This window comes from Carex rostrata, chromosome 35 (genome assembly GCF_964058835.1).
Source record: "Carex rostrata chromosome 35, lpCarRost1.2, whole genome shotgun sequence".
NCBI classification, from domain to species: Eukaryota; Viridiplantae; Streptophyta; class Magnoliopsida; order Poales; family Cyperaceae; genus Carex; species Carex rostrata.
The window spans coordinates 3539529-3560631 of record NC_135952.1 but is presented as its reverse complement, the minus strand read 5'-3'; the positions used below and the strand labels follow the sequence as shown (position 1 = coordinate 3560631).

Below are 21103 nucleotides of genomic sequence, written 5' to 3'. Positions count from 1 at the left end.
TCATCCAAATTCCTTGACTTGGAGTGCATTTAAGGTATCTAAGTATCCTATCAATTTCACTCAAGTGACTGGTAGCGGAGCATGCATAAATTGACTTACAACACTAACTGCAAATATAATATCAGGTCTGGTAACCGTAAGATATATTAGTTTTCCAACCAGTCTTTGATATTGTCTTATATCAGGTAGTAGTTCACCATCTTCTAACCTCAATTTAACATTTGTTTTCATTGGAGTACCAGCTGGCTTAGCTCCTAATTTACCAGTTTCTTTTAACAAGTTAATGACATATTTTCTTAATTGTACGTATTACATGCACCAAATGGATTTATTTTAAGTTCTCAATTTTTTTATGGACATAAATATTGGTTTCATTTAATTAATGATGCCTTCAGTATTCAGATTTTCGGTATATTTCGAATGATGAAAAATATTTACAAGTCTGTAACTGAAAGATATTATTTTCTTCTAATTTACAAGTATATTTTGTGAGTTCGGGGTGCTATAGATAATAGCTCTATGATGTCTCATACTCTCATGAATAAGTCGACAAAAGACAAATGCCTTTTCTTGTCTCTTGCTGCGGATGCATCTGTTTCAAAGTCAAAATGAATAGTAAATTAGTACCTTTTCTTGTCTCTTGCTCCGGATGCATCTTTCTCGGTGTCAAAGATAATGATATGCTTGGCCCGTCGCTCCAATTTGACAATATCATGATCCTAACAAAAAAAAAAAAAATGTAAATCTTCTTCCGTCTGTCAGTGTCTAGTATAGTTATTGGTTTAAAATTGGAAACGAATTGGATAATATTTATTCCATAAATCTATTATTGAATTACTGAATAATGATATGCTTGGCACGTCGTTGTAATTTGACATGATTATCCTAATTAACCAAAAATTTGAAAATTAATTCTTTTATGGATTAAATTTGATCACTTCTAAAATTGGAACACATGAACATTTTTGTGAGTTTAAAAAAACTCAAACTAATAACTTTATTTTCTGTGTCCCGGAGATAACTAATAAGAGTAACGATATTGTACTATACATGCATGGTGCGGAATGGCATGTATTATGGATTAATATTTTCGTATAAAAAATTTAAACAGTCTATCAGAACCGTTCAACATGATTTTCACAAGAAATTGTACTTTATAAATCAAATTTTACATTTTTTTGTAATTTTTGTAAGTAGGTAGAAAGTCACTTGATCTAAAAAATTTAGACCATTCAAAAGTAGTAATTTTCTACTTATCTAAAAAATAGTAACAAGTTTCTAAAAAATATAAAATTTAGTCTTAAAAAATTAACCACTCGAGCGTTCAAAATAAAAATATTAATTTGATAGTACTGATTAATTGATTATACATAGAACCATAGCCTCAATCAACTAATAAAAAATCAGCCATTTTGCATGCTCTCATAACCTAGCTTCTGTATGCTAGGTTTTCTTTGTTTAGAGAGTACCAACCCCCTGTCAACACTTGTCACCAAAAAAAGAAGTCATTATAAGTTTGTTAAACGTTCTTTTTAAAGAAAGAATAAAAAATAAGTTCAGGATGATGTAGGGGGTGGATTAAACGGTAAAACAGTCGATCAAACGTTCTCTATTAATCAGTAAAACAGCTAATTAAACGGCCGATTAAATGGCCGATTAATCGGGAAAAACCGCAAACATGCCTCCGTTAAGAGTATGCATGACGGTTTGGCCACCATTACTGATTAATCGGCCGATTAATCGGCCGTCATGGATGTTTTTTACAACACTGGCTAGACCAAGGAATTTTTATTTTTTATAATTTTTCCTCAATTAAATATTCGAGAATTATGGAGTACGTCAGTGCTGAATAACCGCGAGAAATTTCGGAGGCCAAACTTGACTTGGGCCATTTTTCTTAGATATTTAAAAATGTCACATCAAAATTTGAAAATTTATCAAAATAACATATATATAGACTTCAGCCGATAGGGCCATAGCCGATAGGGCCATAGGGGTGAAAACAGAGCGGATAGTGATAAAACTATATCTACATTTTTTTTTTCTTCGAATACAAATACAGAGTGGATATCAGATATATCATATGGATACGGATACGGATATGGATCTGAATTAGATTGAATATTTATTAAAAATAATATAAAAATATTAAAGTTCATAATATTTTTCTAATTATAATGATAAATAACATAATTTTTTATAATATATATAAAAATATATGGTATATATCTACTATTCAGATACAGATAATTGAAACGTAAAACTATATTAGTATCTTTATCCACACGGGTGCTGATACTAAAACAATGACTTTTATTTTAACACAACAATTTTAAATTTTCAAAATTTATAGACAATTTTGCCCTCTATATATATTTCCTTTCAAATGTTATTTTTTATCTCCCGTGATTATGCAATCTTTTATCACAAGGGTCATTTATGAGATACTATATATACTTCATTGTTAGATTTTTATCTAATTTGAAATAATAACAAAATGGAAAAACCAACACATCAAAGGTTGTATATCAATGATTTTAACTTTCGTTACATATGCATTTCGGTCCTCTTTTGTTTCAAAATATTTAGTTTGTATGAGAAATATAAAAATAAATTTTACTATATGATATATCATTTTTTGTTTAACAAATTTAACTTGCTTAGTTTATTTTATAGTAATCGCATATACAAATCAATCTAACCACCACTTGAAAAAAAAAGTTGCAATAAAAGAATAAAATTATTAGTGCTAACCAAATATTATGCTTTAATAACATAGAAAGAATAAATTATAATTTATGTTTTTTCAACTCAACAATGAAGCTTAATTTCAAAATAATGTTGAGACTTGAGAGAAGTCGTAGGATGAACTATTTAATACATTAATTTATGAATAGGTAAAAGATTAATTATTTCTAATATTAACACAAGTTTATTAATTTAACGTATTCTTTTATATTATCTTGAAGCATTTATGTTCATATGATATTTTGATATGGTCATATATTTTGTTGTCATATGATTTAATAATTGATTTTATGTCTCAAAAAATCAAGACAATTAATAAATTAATATTGCATAAAAAATATTTAGATTAATTTCTATCAAAATAAAAATCACATTGAAATACATATTTATTTTGATGAACTAAACATGCGAGCAAAAAAAGATAAACAATTAATTAGAAATTGTGAAAGTAGATAGTAAAGAAGGAGCAAATTGTATAGGGATGGTTAACCAATTAGATAAATATATTTTTATTTATTCATATTAGTGGTTATATGTTATTTATTTTCATAACTTAAACTTACCTCTAAAACATTTTAGTTTCAAAGAATAGAAAATAATAAATTAAAAAATTCATTCTTTACAGATGTAAAAAATATTTTGTTAAACAACTCTGTTAGATAATACTTTTGCGTCAGTGCGAAGTGTATTTACAATTAATAGAGTTTTTATTATTTTTTTTGTTCAATTATGATAATATATATGAATGTAGTTTGTAATCTTTTTTCGAAACTCAACAATGTAAAGTTTTTAAGAAATCACTTCAATAAAAGTGAGAAAAACAAAACAAATTGCGATGCATGAAATGAAGTATTTAATGATATAAATTCAACTAAAGTCACTAAAAAGAAAGTTTATTTTTCTCTATTTTTTTTTGCTGCAAAAAATGATTGCTTAAATTTTTGTTATTATACTTCTCAAATTTGAAAAACGAAACATATCATAAAATTTTTACTAGATGTTTAGTTATAGAAATAAAAATAAATAATCAGTGACCTTTATATATTAAAGAAAGCACTATGTTAGGAAAAGATATGATATCTAGAGAGAATTTTAGGTAAGGATAAATTTGTCCATACAAATAAAAGAATCTGAAGTTGTTGTTTTAATAAAATAAATTATTGTGTCAATATCATCACTCTATCCACACAGATGAAGCCAAGTAAATCAAGACCGTGAATCGTGGATCCATCAACTATTATTCCTTCCAAAGAAATTGAATAGACTAAGGAATTTTACTTGACTAAGTAGATCAAGACAGTGAAGCGAGGTAACTAGACTAAGGAATTTTACTTGACTAAGTAGATCAAGACTGAAGCAAGGTAACTAGACCAAGGAATTTTACTTTTTTTTATAATTTTTCTAATAAACCATATAGAGAAAATTCAAACTCTGTTTTCAAGGTATATATAAGGCCCATTCCAACTCTGAAAAAGTACATCACAATTCAGGGAAAAAAGAATCATATAGCCATGCAAAAATCAGAGATCATAATCTCAGCTATAGTATTTGTCTTACTCACACTTCAATTTTTCATAAACTCTGCAAATATAGTAAAAAACAATCTAGGAACTAGTATACTTGATACCTTCATATACTTCGCCATTTGTTATCTCGAAACCAACCAAATATCTACTAAGAAATGGAGAAGTTTGATGGTAGTTTTATCCCTGGGTTTAATCATACTGATATTTGCAAATCATTTCTATATCAGTCCATGGACATGGCAATTTCTAGGCCGCCTTATCTATGGTATCGACATGGCAGCCATGCAGCATTTTTTCATGATGAGATTTTCACCTGATTGGAGGCGGCGCACGGTTCTATCCACAGCAAGCATAACAGATGTGATTTTGATAATCAATAATCGTAGACATTCCGAACAATTTAATAAAATTTTCACGGTGATCATATCAATTATAGCATTTGTAATACTTACTCTTTTCCATGTAAAGCAAATTTGGGACCGAAGGAGAAAGGTAGCAGCCATTGCATCACTTTTCCTTGCAACCTTGATGTTAGGTATTCTTCTCCGCTTCTACTGGTATAACAAGGAAAACTTATTTCTATCAATTGCTAGCATCATTGGTTGTTTCTCCCTTGTGCCGTGGTTGTGGCTAATGTGTGCGCCAAAAATAAAGGCATGGTGGCAAGTCTACAACGGGCAAGAAACCCAAGACGAGCAATACGATTTCCTCGAGATGGCCGGATTACCCGCTAGGTTCACAATCCAAGATCTTGAAACAGCAACAACAAACTTTCAAGCACCCATAGGTGAAGGTGCTTCTGGTGCAGTGTTCAAGGGGACACTAGAAGATGGCTCTACCATTGCGGTAAAGCGGATCAAATGGCAACCTAGTGGTGAAACAGAATTTAGAACAGAGATGACAATTATCGCAAGTCGGCAACATGTCAATTTAGTGCGCCTTCTGGGGTTTTGCATCTCTCCGAGAGGGGACCGCTACCTTATCTATCCGTTCCACAAAAACGGGTCTCTTGATGCATGGATTTTCTCTGACAGTGGAAAGAGAAGCCATTTAACATGGGCATTAAGGTATCGTATTGCAATTGATGTTGCCAAAGCACTTGCATATCTCCACCATGAATGCCATCATCGGATTTTGCATCTTGATGTCAAACCTGCAAATATTCTCCTCGATGGAGACTTTCGAGCCCTGCTATCAGATTTTGGTATCTCAAAATTAATTGGGAAGGATGAGAGTAGTGTCATGACCAGAGCAAGGGGAACGGTAATTATTAATTATTGATAGAATTAATGATTAATTGTTGTATTTTGCTGACTCAAAATGTTTTGTTTAGTTATGATCATTAATTTTACCTCTTTGGTTACATGCCAAAGCTTATTTTTTTAAAACCTAATTTATAGACAGTTATCCTAGTTTACTTTGTATATTTCTAAAACAACTTACCATATCAACATATTTTGTACAACAAACAGGTTGGTTACCTAGCTCCTGAGATGCTGGTACCTAATGCTATCTCGACCAAGTCTGACATCTATAGCTACGGAATGGTGCTTTTTGAGCTGGTCGGTGGGCGAAGGAACTTGATATTGGTGATGGATGGAGAGACTCCACAACGACGAAACTCGTATTTCCCAAAAATTGTCAGAGATAAAATGATGCAAGGTGAGTTAATGGAGGTAGTCGACCAGAGCTTGATCAAGAATGAGGAGATAAGAGAAGAAGAAGTTACAATCTTAACTCGACTGGCTCTTTGGTGCATTCAAGAGAACCCAATTCTAAGACCTGGCATGACAGAGGTGGTGGAGATGCTGGAAGGTCACACGCCAGTGCATGTGCCGCCCGAAAGCTCGATGTTTGTGGTTAACTTTTTGGATGGGGATTCGAGTTCCGGTGCTTTTGCCCAAGATAAGGAGGATGAGGCCACTATAATGTCGGCCAATACTTTGTCCATTTCCATTCAATCTGGTAGATAGAAAACAATTTTATGCTAAGCCAAATGGTTCTTTTGAAGATCAGTTTTCTGAACCAAACTCCTATTACTGGTAAAATTAATGGAGTCTATTGATTCAATTAATAGAGTGATTCGGAAAGGGAATAATATAGTTACATGTGCACCATCTGGGTTAGAGCACAACCTTTTTGTGGGGAAAAAGAGAGAAAAAAAAAAACTAGTAGAGTCTCATTATTTTTCATAAAAGCAAGTCAGTACCATAGGAGCACATAGTTGCTTGTATATATATGTATAATTGTGTATGTATATGTTTAATTGTGTTTTCGTTAATTTTTCATTTTAATTGAGGATGAAATTTCTCCAAAGAAATCCCTAGAGAGTTATTCAAGAATAACTAAACACCGATAATACTTGTATTGCCAATGGTATATACAGACCTATAATATATATATATTGGAAAAAAAAGAGATTAAAAAGTCCGTTTCACATTAATGAAACAAAGTTAAATTACAAACAGTATGTGAACCAGAGTTATTCTTCCAAAATATAGCACCACAGCTGTGCTAAAAGCATGCATAACAAAACAGATAACCATATAAAAGGTTGTTCAATGTATTACCAAAAGTTGGCAAGGTAAATTAGAACTAAGCCTCTCATTTGAGGGCTAGAGGTATTGTCAGGTTGCCAAATGGGATCTGCTGCAATTATCATCCAGATGTCAGTGCTCGTCTGGCTCCTCTGAGCCGGCTAGTTCGGGTATGTCCAGCTCTCCTTTCTCCTTCCTCCTCTCTTGGTGCCAGAGTGTTGAGTGACATGGCATTTATGGTCCCTAGTAACCAAAGGGCTGCAACATTCTTTACCCGTTTGCTCACATTAATTATCTGTCCAATAAGCAACTAAAGAGATGATCAGTAAAATTATATTTTTAGCAGATTTAGAAGATGCTTGTTTAAAACAAATGTCGAATTGTCGATATCTGACATGTGTCGAACTGTTGCATATAATCCTAACTTTTTCCTAACCAGAACATATTTGCTTTGTTTTGGGGCAATTAAGTAACAAGTCGTTCAGCTTACCAGCCCGTGAGTTAAGCCCATTCGAGTTGTCCATATGAGACTGAAACCGACTGCCCGGCCTGCGAGGAAAGTCCAGCCGAATTCCCGTACAAGACCCTACCGAGCTATTTGCCTATAAATACCTCAAAGTTCACTGAGTTTGGGGATCACAAACTCAGCAATACACGGTACATAAAGGATAGAGTAATGTACCTACCGGATCTGCACTCGGTTTCATCTGAACATGTAATAAATACACAACTAATTCATACAGACTAAATCCTTTCGGTTACGACGTGCTTAGACCTGCTACGCCTTAATCTCTCCGGAGTTGGAACGTATCACAATCTACTCTATGAAATAAACCCACATCCTTGGCTCCTGGGGGGAGCTTGTTTATATCACACTAGGACAGACAGGAGGTACAAAAAGGGCCGGGCTGGTTAGTGGATTACCCAGCAGAGAGCTCGATGCCTGGCGGGCTTTTGGAGCATGACTCTGGCCCAAAAGAAAAAACAAATTAAAAACAAAATGAGAGCCCAAAAATGATAACTTTCCCAATTCATAATTTATATCTATTGAGAATGTCGGCTGTTCCAAGTGTCGAGATTTGAAAGTTCAGAATATCAAAAGAATACCTTTTCCCGTCTCCTGGACTCATGGTTCTAAAACTTGGAATCGGAATCGGATACTTGACCGTGGAATAAGAATTTGATGAATTGGCTAGAATCGGAAGAATCAGATCAGAAACTTAGATTTTTTTTTTGTCAAAATCTTGTTTTGTAGCCAAAATATAGGAAAAATTGATAAAAAAAATAATTCGTAAGAAAACTATGTTAAGATAAAATATTACACTCAAATAATCCACTAATTATATAATGTATTACAAATAGAACACACTTTTATTGCCAGAAGCTATGCCGAGTTGGCTGAATCATCTCATCGTTTTTTGTATTAAAATACGAATGAGAATATTGTTGTACAGAGCCAAAAAATAAAAATATTAATGTAGTGTCAAAAAATATTAATCCCCTCTTCTCATTTTTCTCTTCCCTTGAAACTTTGACGCAGCTATATGAATATGAGTGTACACAATTAAAAGGAGACCGTATCATCATTCCATTCCCCTCTTCTCTTCGAACTTTGACTGCATCTACTGTGTGCCTCCAGGTCAATTGGCCCCTATCTCGTCAGCTCATGCTCTTTATCTGCCAACAGCTGTCTCGGAAGGCTTAGATTAGAATAAACAAGAGCAATTGATTCTACAGTGCTGAGAAGTCGGTAAATAATATGAGTGTACCCAATTTCAAGGTGCGGATCATCATTCCCCACGCAAAAAGGGGCGGATCATAATTACCGTTCCCCTTGCTCTGGTCATGACACTACTTTCATCCTTCCCAATTAATTTTGAGATACCAAAATCCGATAGCAGGGCCCGGAAGTCTCCATCAAGGAGAATATTTGCTGGTTTGACATCGAGATGCAAAATCCGATGATGGCATTCATGGTGGAGATATGCAAGTGCCTTGGCAACATCAATTGCAATGCGATACCTTAATGCCCATGTTAAACGGCTTCTCTTTCCATCGTCAGAGAAAATCCATGCATCAAGAGACCCGTTTTCGTGGAACGGATAGATAAGGTACCGGTCCCCTCTCGGAGAGATGCAAAATCCCAGAAGGCGCACTAAATTGACATGTTGCCGACTTGCGATAATTGTCATCTCTGTTCTAAATTCTGTTTCACCACTAGGCTGCCATTTGATCCACTTTACCGCAATGGTAGAGCCATCTGCTAGTGTCCCCTTGAACACTGCACCAGAAGCACCTTCACCTATGGGTGCTTGAAAGTTTGCTGTTGCTGTTTCAAGTTCTTGGATTGTGAACCTAGCGGGTAATCCGGCCATCTCGAGGAAATCGTATTGCTCGTCTTGGATTGTTTCCTGCTTGTTGTAGACTTGCCACCATGCCTTTATTTTTGGGGCACACATTAGCCACAGCCAAGGCACAAGGGAGAAACAACCAATGATGCTAGCAATTGATACAAATAACTTATCCTTGTCATACCAGTAGATGCGGAGGACAATACCTAACATCAAAGTTGCAAGGAAAAGTGATGCAATGGCCGCTACCTTCCTCCTTCGGTCCCATATTTGCTTTACATGAAAAACAGCGAGTATTACATATACTAAAATTGATACGATCACCGTGAAAATTTTATTAAATTTTCCTGAATCTTGACGATTATTGAATATCAGAACCACATCTATTACGGCTGCTGTGGATAGAACCGCGGTCCTCCAATCATGTGAGAATTTCATCATCAAAAAATGTGCATTGGCTGTCGAGTCGATACCATGGATAAGGCGGGCTACAAATTCCCATTGCCATGGACTGATGTAGAAATGATTTGCAAATATCAGTATAATTAAACCCAGGGATAAAACTACCATCAAAGTTCTCCATTTCTTAGTAGATATTTGGTTGGTTTGGAGATAACAAATGACAAAGTATATCAAGGTATCAAATATACTAGTTCCTAGATTGTTTTTGATTAAATTTGCAGAGGTTAGGTAAAATTGAACTTGGAGTAAAACAAATACTATAGCTGAGGTTATGATCTCTACTTTATGCATGGCCATATGATTCTTTTTTCCCTCAATTTTGATGTACTTTTTGAGAGATGGAATGGGCTTTACCTTGAAAACATAGATTATATATAGGTAAAACTAGGAACTAAGATACCGTACCCACTTGTTGGGGCCGAGACTTAATTTGAATTTTCTCTAAATCGTTTATTAGAAAAGGTAATTAATTATAAGCTGAAGTCAATGTTATTCACTACTACAAAAATGGTCATTGTACACTGCACATTGTGCACGGATTTGACAATTTTATATAAAAACCGTGGATGAATTGTAATTTTTTGGAAGCCCGAAATATCTGTGGGATCTCTACACGGATGTTTATTAAAGAATTAGTGTAGAAAGACTTGAGAGAGCTACACGGACGTTTATTAGGAATTGTACACGGATTATTGTTTAAATAATAGTATAAAAAGCCTTCAGAGAGCTACACGGATATTTATTAAAGAACCATGTAGAAAGGTAAGAATTATACACGGATGTTTGTTTAAATATTAGTGTAGAAAGCTTGAGAGAGCAACACGGACGTTTAATAAAGAGCCGTGTAGAAAGGTGGAAATTGTACACGGTTTTTTGTTTAAATAACAGTATAGAAAGCTTTGAGAGAGCTACACGGATTTTTACTTAAAAATACGTGTAGAAAGGTTATTCTAGGGTTTTTATTATATAAAATACTTTCTCCTTCCAGCAGCGCTGTTTTGATCAATTAATACTCTCTCTCTCTCTCTCTCTCTCTCCTTCCAGCAGCGCCGTTCTGATTTCTGTGCACAAGGAGCTAGGATCTGAGATCTTTGAAGTTAATTTGTATTTCTCCTCTCTATCTTGCTAAGCTTAGCCATGTATATATATATATAGAGAGAGAGAGAGAGAGAGATGGGCTATGGTGCATTGCAATGCATGGAGGGGTTTGTGCATTGGATCATAAATCTAAAATTTAAAATCCAAATGGCCGATCCAAACCATTTATCTTGTTCTCCATATTAATATGTGCTTGGAGACCAAATTTTATATTTTTCTGAATTTTTTTACTATTTATTAAGTATTTTACAAAATTGTTGATCCAACGGTGGCTGCTGATTTTACTGTTTTGTTAAGCCACCGTTGGATCAACCATATTGTAAAATACTTAATAAATAGTAAAACAATTCAGAAAAATATAAAATTTGGTCTCCAAGCACATATTAATATGGAGAACAAGATGAACGGTTTGGATCGGTCATTTGGATTTTGAATTTTAGATTTATGGTCCAATGCACAAACCCCTCCATGCATTGCAATGCACCATAGCCCATCTCTCTCTCTCTCTCTCTCTCTCTCTCTCTATATATATATATATATATATATATATATCTCCATTCTATTATTAAGCACGTTGGGTGTCCGATCCGCCAACGGTTACGATTGAAAGATGAAACTTCGGATTTGATCTCAGCTCTCAAATTACATAATTTGTCTTCTTTAGATTAAATGCATATGTTTTATGTATACAAGTCTAAATTTAATTAAAAACATACTCACCACATGTGCTGCCACGCGATACGTTACAATTAAAATTGAACAAACTCTGAAATTTAGCGATATTTATATCAATTTCCTTATTTATTTGTTTCCATATTTCTCATCTTCAATTAAGAAAACTCCACCTTCCATTTTCTTATTCTTTGCTTCCTTACTTCTTCTTTGTTTCTATACGGATCACAATGGAAATCATTTTTTTTTCCTTATTTCTCTTTCTTTGTTTCTATACATATTGTTGTAGGCAATTTAGAATATATTTCCAATATATAATATATCAATGTGTGTGTGTGTGTGTATATATATATTCTAAATTGGAAACAAAGAAGAAGAAGAATATAAATTGGAAACAAAGAAGAATATAAATTGAAACATGTGTGTGAATATATATTTCTCTTATAATATGTGTGTGTATATCCTATACATACACACGATAACACTTTTTATTTATGTTTTTTGATATCATATTATATGTTGATATTGAATTGTTGTACGATATTTGATATTAGATTTGAATCGAGCTATTATTTGATATCATTGGTACTTAAAAATAAAGAATCATCACATCATCAAATTGTTATCAGAGATCATGATTAAAGTTAATTAAAAATACAACATCATATAAATTTTCTATTAACATGTGTCTTAATTTTTGAGTAATTATTATTATTTTCTTTGATATTTTTTTTTCTTATAATATGTCTCCGTTGCAACGCACGAGTATGATACTAGTATATATATATATATATATATATATATAGATGTGCTATGGTGCATTGCAATGCATGAACCCCTTATGCATTGCACTATAAATCACGATTTAAAGTCCAAATGACCGATCCGAACCGTTAGATGTTTAATCCATATTGAAATGTGCTTGGAGACCAAATTTTACATTTTTTTGGAATTTTTTTACTATTTATTAAGCATTTTTGAAAATTGCTGTTTTGCTGTGAACAGTAAAAAACAGTAAAATTTTCTAGACCATCAGATCAGCGACTTTCAAAATTGCTTAATAAATAGTAAAAAAATTCCAAAAAAATGTAAAATTTGGTCCCCAAGCACATATTAATATGAAGAATAAGATGAACGGTCCTAATCGGTCGTTTAGACTTTAAATCCATGATTTATATTGCAATGCATAAGGGGATTCATGCATTGCAATGCACCATAGCCCATCTCTATATATATATATATTTCTCTTTTCTTCCTCTAATTTTCTGTTACTAGCTTATTATTGCTTATTAATTAGGTCAATACTAACGCTTCCGCCTAAAGATGTCTGCACTTCAGACCTGTAAGATTTAAATTACTTTGCTATTTTATTTTGGATTTACAGATTCTGGATTGGTTGTATATTTTAATTGCAAAACACCTCATGAATTATTAAGACTATTTCGTCTTTAATCTGCTTTCTATCAGCATCTTTCAGAAAGAAGCTGGATGAACTTATATAAATTAAGATCTCAATTAAATGCGGGATGGGTCCACACCCAACTAACCTTCACGAAAGGATTATTTTTTTTATAAAACGAAAACAAAAAATAAATCATAAAACTTGTTGATTACTTTCCAAAATACAAAAAACATAAGTACTGAGAATTTTATTCGGTTACATATTTGGTAACCAAAAATTTTGTTCAGTTATCCTTTTGTAAAAAAATGTAACCGGATAGAATTTTCGGTTACCACGGATAACAATTTTTTATGATTTTCATATTATTTTACTTATAGTTTTCATTTTATTAATAGTAATTGATATTTGCTACATCTACCTTTTCTTCTTACTAACTAATACCAAATTATAATTGTAGGGACCAAAGCAAAATGTTACTCCAAGGAGCAGATGTATACCAAATTATAATTGTAGGGACCAAAGCAAAAGTGTTACTCCAAGGAGCAGATGTATGTAGGCATGGTGGTTTCAAGAAGAATTTTGTAATGCTAAATATGAATTTGTATAATTTTGTATAATATAGTGTACATAAATTATTTATACTGTTGTATAGTTTTGGAATTATGAGTTTAAAAGGCCTCTATTTAATGTTTTTCTGTTTTGAAATTCTGATTTTAAATGGCTAGCAAAACTGGAGGCTAGCCACAAAAAAATAAATAAAAAATAAGACAATTCTACACGGACATTTAACTAAAGTCTGTGTAGCTCGGTTATTTTGAGAGCGACGCTGGCAAGCGTTTGTACATGGTTGTTTATGTAATAATCCGTGTAGCTCTCTTCTAATCGAACCAGGTAAATATCCATGTGTAAATATTCAGGAATTTCTACACCCTCGCATTCCACACGGCAGGAAATCCGTGTAGCTCTCTTGTTTATGTTCGTGTACAATCACTTATTATGTAGTAGTGATTTTGATAAATTTTTCAACTTTTGATTTGGTAAATTTTTCAAATTTTGATGTGACAAATATAAATAGAGTAGGGATCAAGTTACAACAATTTTTGAGTTACAACAAGTTACCACAACCATTTTCTATATTTTCAAAGTCCAAATCGTTGTCCAACCTGTTAGATGTGATCTCCATAATAAAATGTGTTTCCAGATCAAATTTTACATTTTTTGAAATTTTTGCTATGGCAGCTGGAATTCAAAATGAAAGAGATTGGATTGTATGGTTTAGCATAACCATGTAGTTTGTGTGGAAGCAAAGGAATAAGAAGGTCTTTAGAGATAAGGTGTTGCCTTCAATGAATTTAGTTGATCAAATTCATGAAGAGAGAATGTTGTGGATGAAATTTTGCAAGGGCAAATTGACATAGATGTGAGAGGTTGCAAGGAGAGGCAATGGATGTAATTTTTATTATTTTTTTTCCATCTTTTGGTTTGGTAGCTTCTACCAACAGTGTCAAAAAAATATATTAAGATGGGTATAAAATTCAATGGTCTGAATTTGACTGGTTTTTGTACCCATCTTAATAAATAGTAAATAAATTTCAAAAAATGTAAAATTTGGTCTCCAAGCAAATTTTATTGTAGAGATCACATCTAACTGTTTGGATTTTGAAAATGTAAAAAATATTTGTGATAACTTGTTGTAACTTGATCCCTGCTCATATAAATATTCTTAATACTAAAAAAAAAATGGGTACAGGTCAAGTTATATCGCTCTCTATTCAATTTCTTCTTGATTGACTTCACTACATTCATGTAGAATTGTCATAGATATAGATTTACTTTTCTATTTTTCACTTTCGGACGAAATAATTTAAATTGTTTCAAATGAGTAAAATAGAGTAAGTAATTTAATTCTTCTTAAATTTAAATAGCAAATATGCTTGATTGCAGAGATATATAAAAATGTAAAACAGTACGATCATCTTGTAAAATGCAGTGGAATAAGTTAATTTTTTTTTTATACTATTAGTTTACTTCAGACTTACTCTGTTTATAGAGTCCACTGTCAGCAAAAATTTATTTCTAAATTGCTCTTTTATTCAAACAAATTAATTTAAATTATTTCTTAAACAGTGAAACTAGATGTAAAACAAAATAAGGAAGATAAAACAAGTAACATAATGTATGTCTTTTAAATTGAAGTAGCAATCAAACATCTAAATAAATTAACTAGATTCTATTTGCAATAGAGCTCAGACAAAGCTAAATGTTTGATAAGTCCACTGCGTGGGGAATGATGCGGACACCTTTTAATTGGGTACACTCATATAGTTACAGTGAAAGTCCCCTCTTCTCATTTTCCTCTTCTCATTTTTCTCTTCCCTTGGAACTTTCACGCGGCTATATGAGTGTACCCAATTAAAAAGTGACCGTATCATCATTCCCCTCTTCTCATTTTTATCTTCTCTTCGAACTTTGACTGCAACTACTGAATGCCTCCAGGTCAATGGGCTCCTATCTCGTCAGCTCATGCTCTTCTTCTGCCAACAGCTGTCCCGGAAGGCTTAGAATAAAGCACATTATTCTACAGTGCTCGAGAAGTCGATAAATAATATGAGTGTACTCAATTGCAAAGGTGTCCGCATCATTCCCCATGCAGTAAGGGACAGATTCATAATTTAATAAAAAAAAATATCATATTGGATTTAAATATCTAATCGGATTTAAGCCCATTAATTAATTTGATATTCAATAGAAAAAAAAAATAATTTGACTTGTAATTTCTGATACTCTAATTTATAATTCTAATTACTAATCATAATTTAAGAAATTTATTTGGATTTTAATACTAAATTTAACCTGAATTACAAATTAAACATCCAGAGGGAGGAAAAACAAATTTCAGAGGGGATAAATTCGATTGGAACTGATAAATCGCCACTAAAACTCAAAATTCAGAGGAGACGACTACGGACTGGAACCATTAGACTCATTTCTTTTCAGGAGAAAGAAATTTCAACCAATTATTTCACCAATGTGGATGAGTTTATAAATGATTTTTTAATTAGAAACTTCCCTCCATAGTTTTTGAATAAGAAATTCGTACATTCATGAAATCTAAATAAAAACTGTCACTTTAGATTAAAAACTCTAATAATATCAGAGATGAAGAAGCTCTTAGTTAATTACTGTATTCTGGCCTAAATTATTTAACTTTGTTGGGGAAAATGTGATCTCTACCCAGCAAGCGGGTGTTACTCCAACCAGCTTAGAAAAAAATGTAAGAAATGTTTCTTGATTTTTCGGGTATATTTGCAAGTTCGAGTGAGCGTCCTTGGATTGGATGAGCTCTATTGCAGTTGAATCTAGTTAATTGATTTAGATGTAGGTTATAAACATTTGATGGATATAATTTCACATTTATCCGGGCCGTTAAGCCAATATGTAGCTCATTTATGGAGAGCAGGGGGCTCAAATTGGCTTATTGGTCCCTCTAAAACTTATATATATTCAACATTACAGTGTATTTTTTTGGGCCGCCAAACCAATCTGTGACCCCCCCCCCCCCCCCCCCCCCCCCCCACTCCATAAGTGGGTCGCAGATTGGCTTAGTGGCCCAAATAAATCTGGAGTTCCCCTATTTTGGAGATGTTTTCGTTTATATTTTTCTGCTATTAATAAAAAAATCGGAATTTGAAAGTCATGCATTATGTTACTTGTTTTATGTTATTTTGTTTTACATCTAGTTTCACTGTTGATGTAATAATTTAAATTAATTTGTGTGAAGGAGAAAGCAACTTGGAAATATATTTTTACATTTGACAATGTACCTTACAAGTGAGCAAGTTTGAAGTAAACTAATGGTCTAAAATAGAGGTTTAACTTATTTCCACTGCATCTTACTTGTAGAACATCTTACTTTTATTGTTCTGCATCTTGTTTGACAACTTAAGTGTGGAGTAAGAAAGTTATTCGACGTTGCGCTCTGCAATCAAACATGATTGTTAAATTTAAGAAGGATTAAATTAAGTCTATTTTACATCCTTATTTAAAATAGCTTAAATCATGACTTAAATTATTATGTTCGAAAAATAAAAGTTAGAAAAATAAATCTATATCTATGACAGTCCTGCATGAATGTAGTCAAGTAAATTGGAAATAAATCTGCTGCTATTTTAAAAGAATAACATGAATCTGTTATTACGATCTTAACCATTCAAATTTTTTTGTGTGAATCCCAAAAAGAAAGTATTTCACGTTCAAATTTCAATGAAGATCAACAATATTGGGATCGGAATAACAGTTCCTGTTAGGAATAACAGCAGATTAATTTCCAAGTAAATCATGACGGTGAATCATGGATCCACCAACTATTCCTTCCAGAAGAAATTGAACAGAGAGTGAGGTAACTAGATCAAGGAATTTTATTTTTTTTTATAATTTTTAACTAGATCAAGGAATTTTATTTTTTTTTATAATTTTTCCCTCAATTAAATATTCGAGAATTATGGTGGAGTAAGTGCGGAATAACCGTGAGAAATTTCGGAGGCGACACTTGACTTGGGCCCATTTTCTTTAGCATTAAGAATATTTAAATTTGTCACATCAAAATTTGAAAATTTACAAAAATAACATATATAGACTTCAGCGTCTTCTAATATACACAAACATCTCAGGTTTGGGTAAGTTGTAAGCGGGTTTGGCTTTTTCTAATAAACCATTTAGAGAAAATTCAAACTCTCCCTAACAAGTGGGTATGGTATCTCAGTTCCTAGTCTTCCCTATAATAACTGTTTTCAAGGTATAAGGCTCATTCCATCTCAGAAAAAGTCCATCAAAATTGAGGGAAAAAAGAATCATATGGCAACGCAAAAATTAGAGATCATAATCTCAGTTATAGTAGTTGTCTTACTCTCACTTCAATTTATCCTAAAATCTGCAAATATAATAAAAAACAATCTAGGAACTAGTATACTTGATACCTTGATATACTTTGCCATTTGTTATCTCGAAGCCAACCAAATATCTACTACGAAATGGAGAAGTTTGATGGTAGTTTTATCCCTGGGTTTAATCATACTGATATTTGCAAATCATTTCTATATCAGTCCATGGACATGGGCATTTGTAGCCCGCCTTATCAATGGTATCGACGTGGTGACTTTGCAGCACTTTTTGATGATGAAATTTTCACATGATTGGAGGCGGCGCACGGTTCTATCCACAGCAATTATAACAGATGTGGTTCTGATATTCGATAATCGTTTTGGTTCCGGACAATTTAATCAAATTTTCACGGTGATCGTATCAATTATAGTATATGTAATACTCACTATTTATCATGTAAAGCAAATCTGGGACCGAAGGAGGAAGATAGCAGCCATTGCATCACTTTTCCTTGCAACCTTGATGTTAGGTATTCTTCTCCGCTTCTACTGGTATAACAAGGAAAACTTATTTCTATCAATTGCTAGCATCATTGGTTGTTTCTCCCTTGTGCCGTGGTTGTGGCTAATGTGTGCGCCAAAAATAAAGGCATGGTGGCAAGTCTACAACGGGCAAGAAACCCAAGACGAGCAATACGATTTCCTCGAGATGGCCGGATTACCCGCTAGGTTCACAATCCAAGATCTTGAAACAGCAACAACAAACTTTCAAGCACCCATAGGTGAAGGTGCTTCTGGTGCAGTGTTCAAGGGGACACTAGAAGATGGCTCTACCATTGCGGTAAAGCGGATCAAATGGCAGCCTAGTGGTGAAACAGAATTTAGAACAGAGATGACAATTATCGCAAGTAGGCAACATGTCAATTTAGTGCGCCTTCTGGGGTTTTGCATCTCTACAAGAGGGGACCGCTACCTTATCTATCCGTTCCATGAAAACGGGTCTCTTGATGCATGGATTTTCAGTGACGATGGAAAGAGAAACCGTTTAACATGGGCATTAAGGTATCGCATTGCAATTGATGTTGCCAAGGCACTTGCATATCTCCACCATGAATGCCATCATCGGATTTTGCATCTCGATGTCAAACCAGCAAATATTCTTCTCGATTGAGACTTCCGGGCCCTGCTATCAGATTTCGGTATCTCAAAATTAATTGGGAAGGATGAGTGTAGTGTCATGACCAGAGCAAGGGGAACGGTAATTATCAATTATTTATAAAATTAATGATTAATTGTTGTATTTTGGTGACTCAAAATGTTTTGTTTAGTTATGATTATTAATTTATATGTTTGGTTACATGTCAAACCTTATTTTTCTAAAACCAAATTTATATCGAGTTATCCCATTTTACTTTGTATATTTCATAAACATCTTACAATATGAAACAGGTTGGATACCTAGCTCCTGAGATGCTGGTACCTAATGCTATCTCAACCAAGTCTGACGTCTATAGCTACGGAATGGTGCTTTTTGAGCTGGTCGGTGGGCGAAGGAACTTGATATTGGCGATGGATGGAGAGACTCAACAAAGACGGAACTCGTATTTCCCGAAAATCATCCGAGAGAAAATGATGCAAGGTGAGTTAATGGAGGTAGTTGACCAGAGCTTGATCAAGAATGAAGAGATAAGAGAAGACGAAGTTACCATCTTAACTCGACTGGCTCTTTGGTGCATTCAAGAGAACCCAATTCTAAGACCTGGCATGACAGAGGTGGTTGAGATGCTGGAAGGTCGCACGCCGGTGCATGTGCCACCCGAAAGCTCGATGTTTGTGGTGAACTTTTTGGATGGGGATTCGAGTTCCGGTGTCTTTGCCCAAGCTAAGGAGGATGAGGCCACTATAATGTCAGCCAATACTTTGTCCATTTCCATTCAATCTGGTAGATAGAAAACAATTATATGGTAAGCCAAATGGTTCTTTTGAAGATCAGTTTTCCGAACCAGAACTCCTATTACAGCTGCACCAGCTTGGTTAGAACACAACCTTTTTGTGGGAAAAAAAAAACCTAGTAGAGTCTCATTATTTTTTTTATAAAAGCAAGTCAGTATCATAGGAGCACATATTCGCTTGTATATATATGTATAATTGTATATGTATATGTATAATTGTGTTTTCGTTTATTTTCATTTTAATTGAGGATGAAATTTCTCCAAAGAAATCCCTACAGAGTTATTCAAGAATAACTAAACACCGATAATACTTGTATTGCCAATGGTATATACAGACCTATAATATATATATATATATATATGAAAAAAAAAGAGATTAAAAAGTCCGTTTCACATTAATGAAACAAAGTTAAATTACAAACAGTATGTGAACCAGAGTTATTCTTCCAAAATATAGCACCACAGCTGTGCTAAAAGCATGCATAACAAAACAGATAACCATATAAAAGGTTGTTCAATGTATCACCAAAAGTTGGCAAGGTAAATTAGAACTAATATAAGCCTCTCATTTGAGGGGTATTGTCAGGTTGCCAAATGGGATCTGCTGCAGTTATCATCCAGATGTGAGTGCTCGTCTGGCTCCTCTGAGCCGGCTAGTTCGGGTATGTCCAGCTCTCCTTCCTCCTCTCTTGGTGCCAGAGTGTTGAGTGGCATGGCATTTATGGTCCCTAGTAACCAAAGGGCTGCAACATTCTTTACCCGTTTGCTCACATTATCTGTCCAATAAGCAACTAAAGAGATGATCAGTAAAATTATATTTTTAGCAGATTTAGAAGATGCTTGTTTAAAACAAATGTCGATATCTGACATGTGTCGAACTGTTGCATATAATCCTAACTTTTTCCTAACCAGAACATATTTGCTTTGTTTTGGGGCAATTAAGGAACAAGTCGTTGAGCTTACCAGCCCGCGAGTTAAGCCCATTCGAGTGGTCCATATGAGACTCAAACCGACTGCCCGGCCTGCGAGGAAAGTCCAGCCGAATGCCCGTACAAGACCCTACCGAGCTATTTGCCTATAAATACCTCAAAGTTCACTGAGTTTGGGGATCACAAACTCAGCAATACACGGTACATAAAGGATAGAGTAATGTACCTACCGGTTCTGCACTCCGTTTTATCTGAACATGTAATAAATACACAACTAACTCGTACAGACTAAATCCTTTCGGTTACGACGTGCTTAGACCTGCTACGCCTTAATCTCTCCGGAGTTGGAACGTATCACAATCTACTGTATGAAATAAACCCACATCCTTGGCTCCTGGGGGGAGCTTGTTTATATTTCGTTTCTGTAAAAGCTTTGTAATTAAACCTTTTTTAATCAATATATCCGTTGACAGTAATTGTAGCCAACCATTAAAAAAGAAATAAACCCACATCTAATATCAACCATGCTGAAAACAGATGGTGCAC

General features: G+C 33.8%; 3 protein-coding genes across 3 annotated transcripts; 2 read left to right on the top strand and 1 right to left on the bottom strand.

Annotated features, from left to right (window-relative positions):
- The first annotated feature begins 4338 nt into the window (after positions 1–4338).
- LOC144549661 (putative receptor-like protein kinase At5g20050) lies at positions 4339–6486 on the top strand. The gene is made up of 2 exons (XM_078298432.1): positions 4339–5537; positions 5747–6486. The coding sequence occupies exons 1-2, from the start codon at positions 4443–4445 to the stop codon at positions 6245–6247; spliced, it is 1596 nt and encodes a 531-aa protein (XP_078154558.1). The 5' UTR covers positions 4339–4442; the 3' UTR covers positions 6248–6486.
- A 1805-nt stretch (positions 6487–8291) lies between these two features.
- On the bottom strand, positions 8292–10031 carry LOC144549536 (putative receptor-like protein kinase At5g20050). The gene is made up of 2 exons (XM_078298303.1): positions 9347–10031; positions 8292–9249 (listed from the first exon to the last, which is right to left on the bottom strand). The coding sequence occupies exons 1-2, from the start codon at positions 9428–9430 to the stop codon at positions 8602–8604; spliced, it is 732 nt and encodes a 243-aa protein (XP_078154429.1). The 5' UTR covers positions 9431–10031; the 3' UTR covers positions 8292–8601.
- A 7968-nt stretch (positions 10032–17999) lies between these two features.
- On the top strand, positions 18000–19711 carry LOC144549595 (putative receptor-like protein kinase At5g20050). Its single transcript, XM_078298376.1, has 3 exons — positions 18000–18228; positions 18326–18934; positions 19126–19711. The coding sequence occupies exons 2-3, from the start codon at positions 18914–18916 to the stop codon at positions 19624–19626; spliced, it is 522 nt and encodes a 173-aa protein (XP_078154502.1). The 5' UTR covers positions 18000–18228; positions 18326–18913; the 3' UTR covers positions 19627–19711.
- The last annotated feature ends 1392 nt before the right edge of the window (positions 19712–21103 follow it).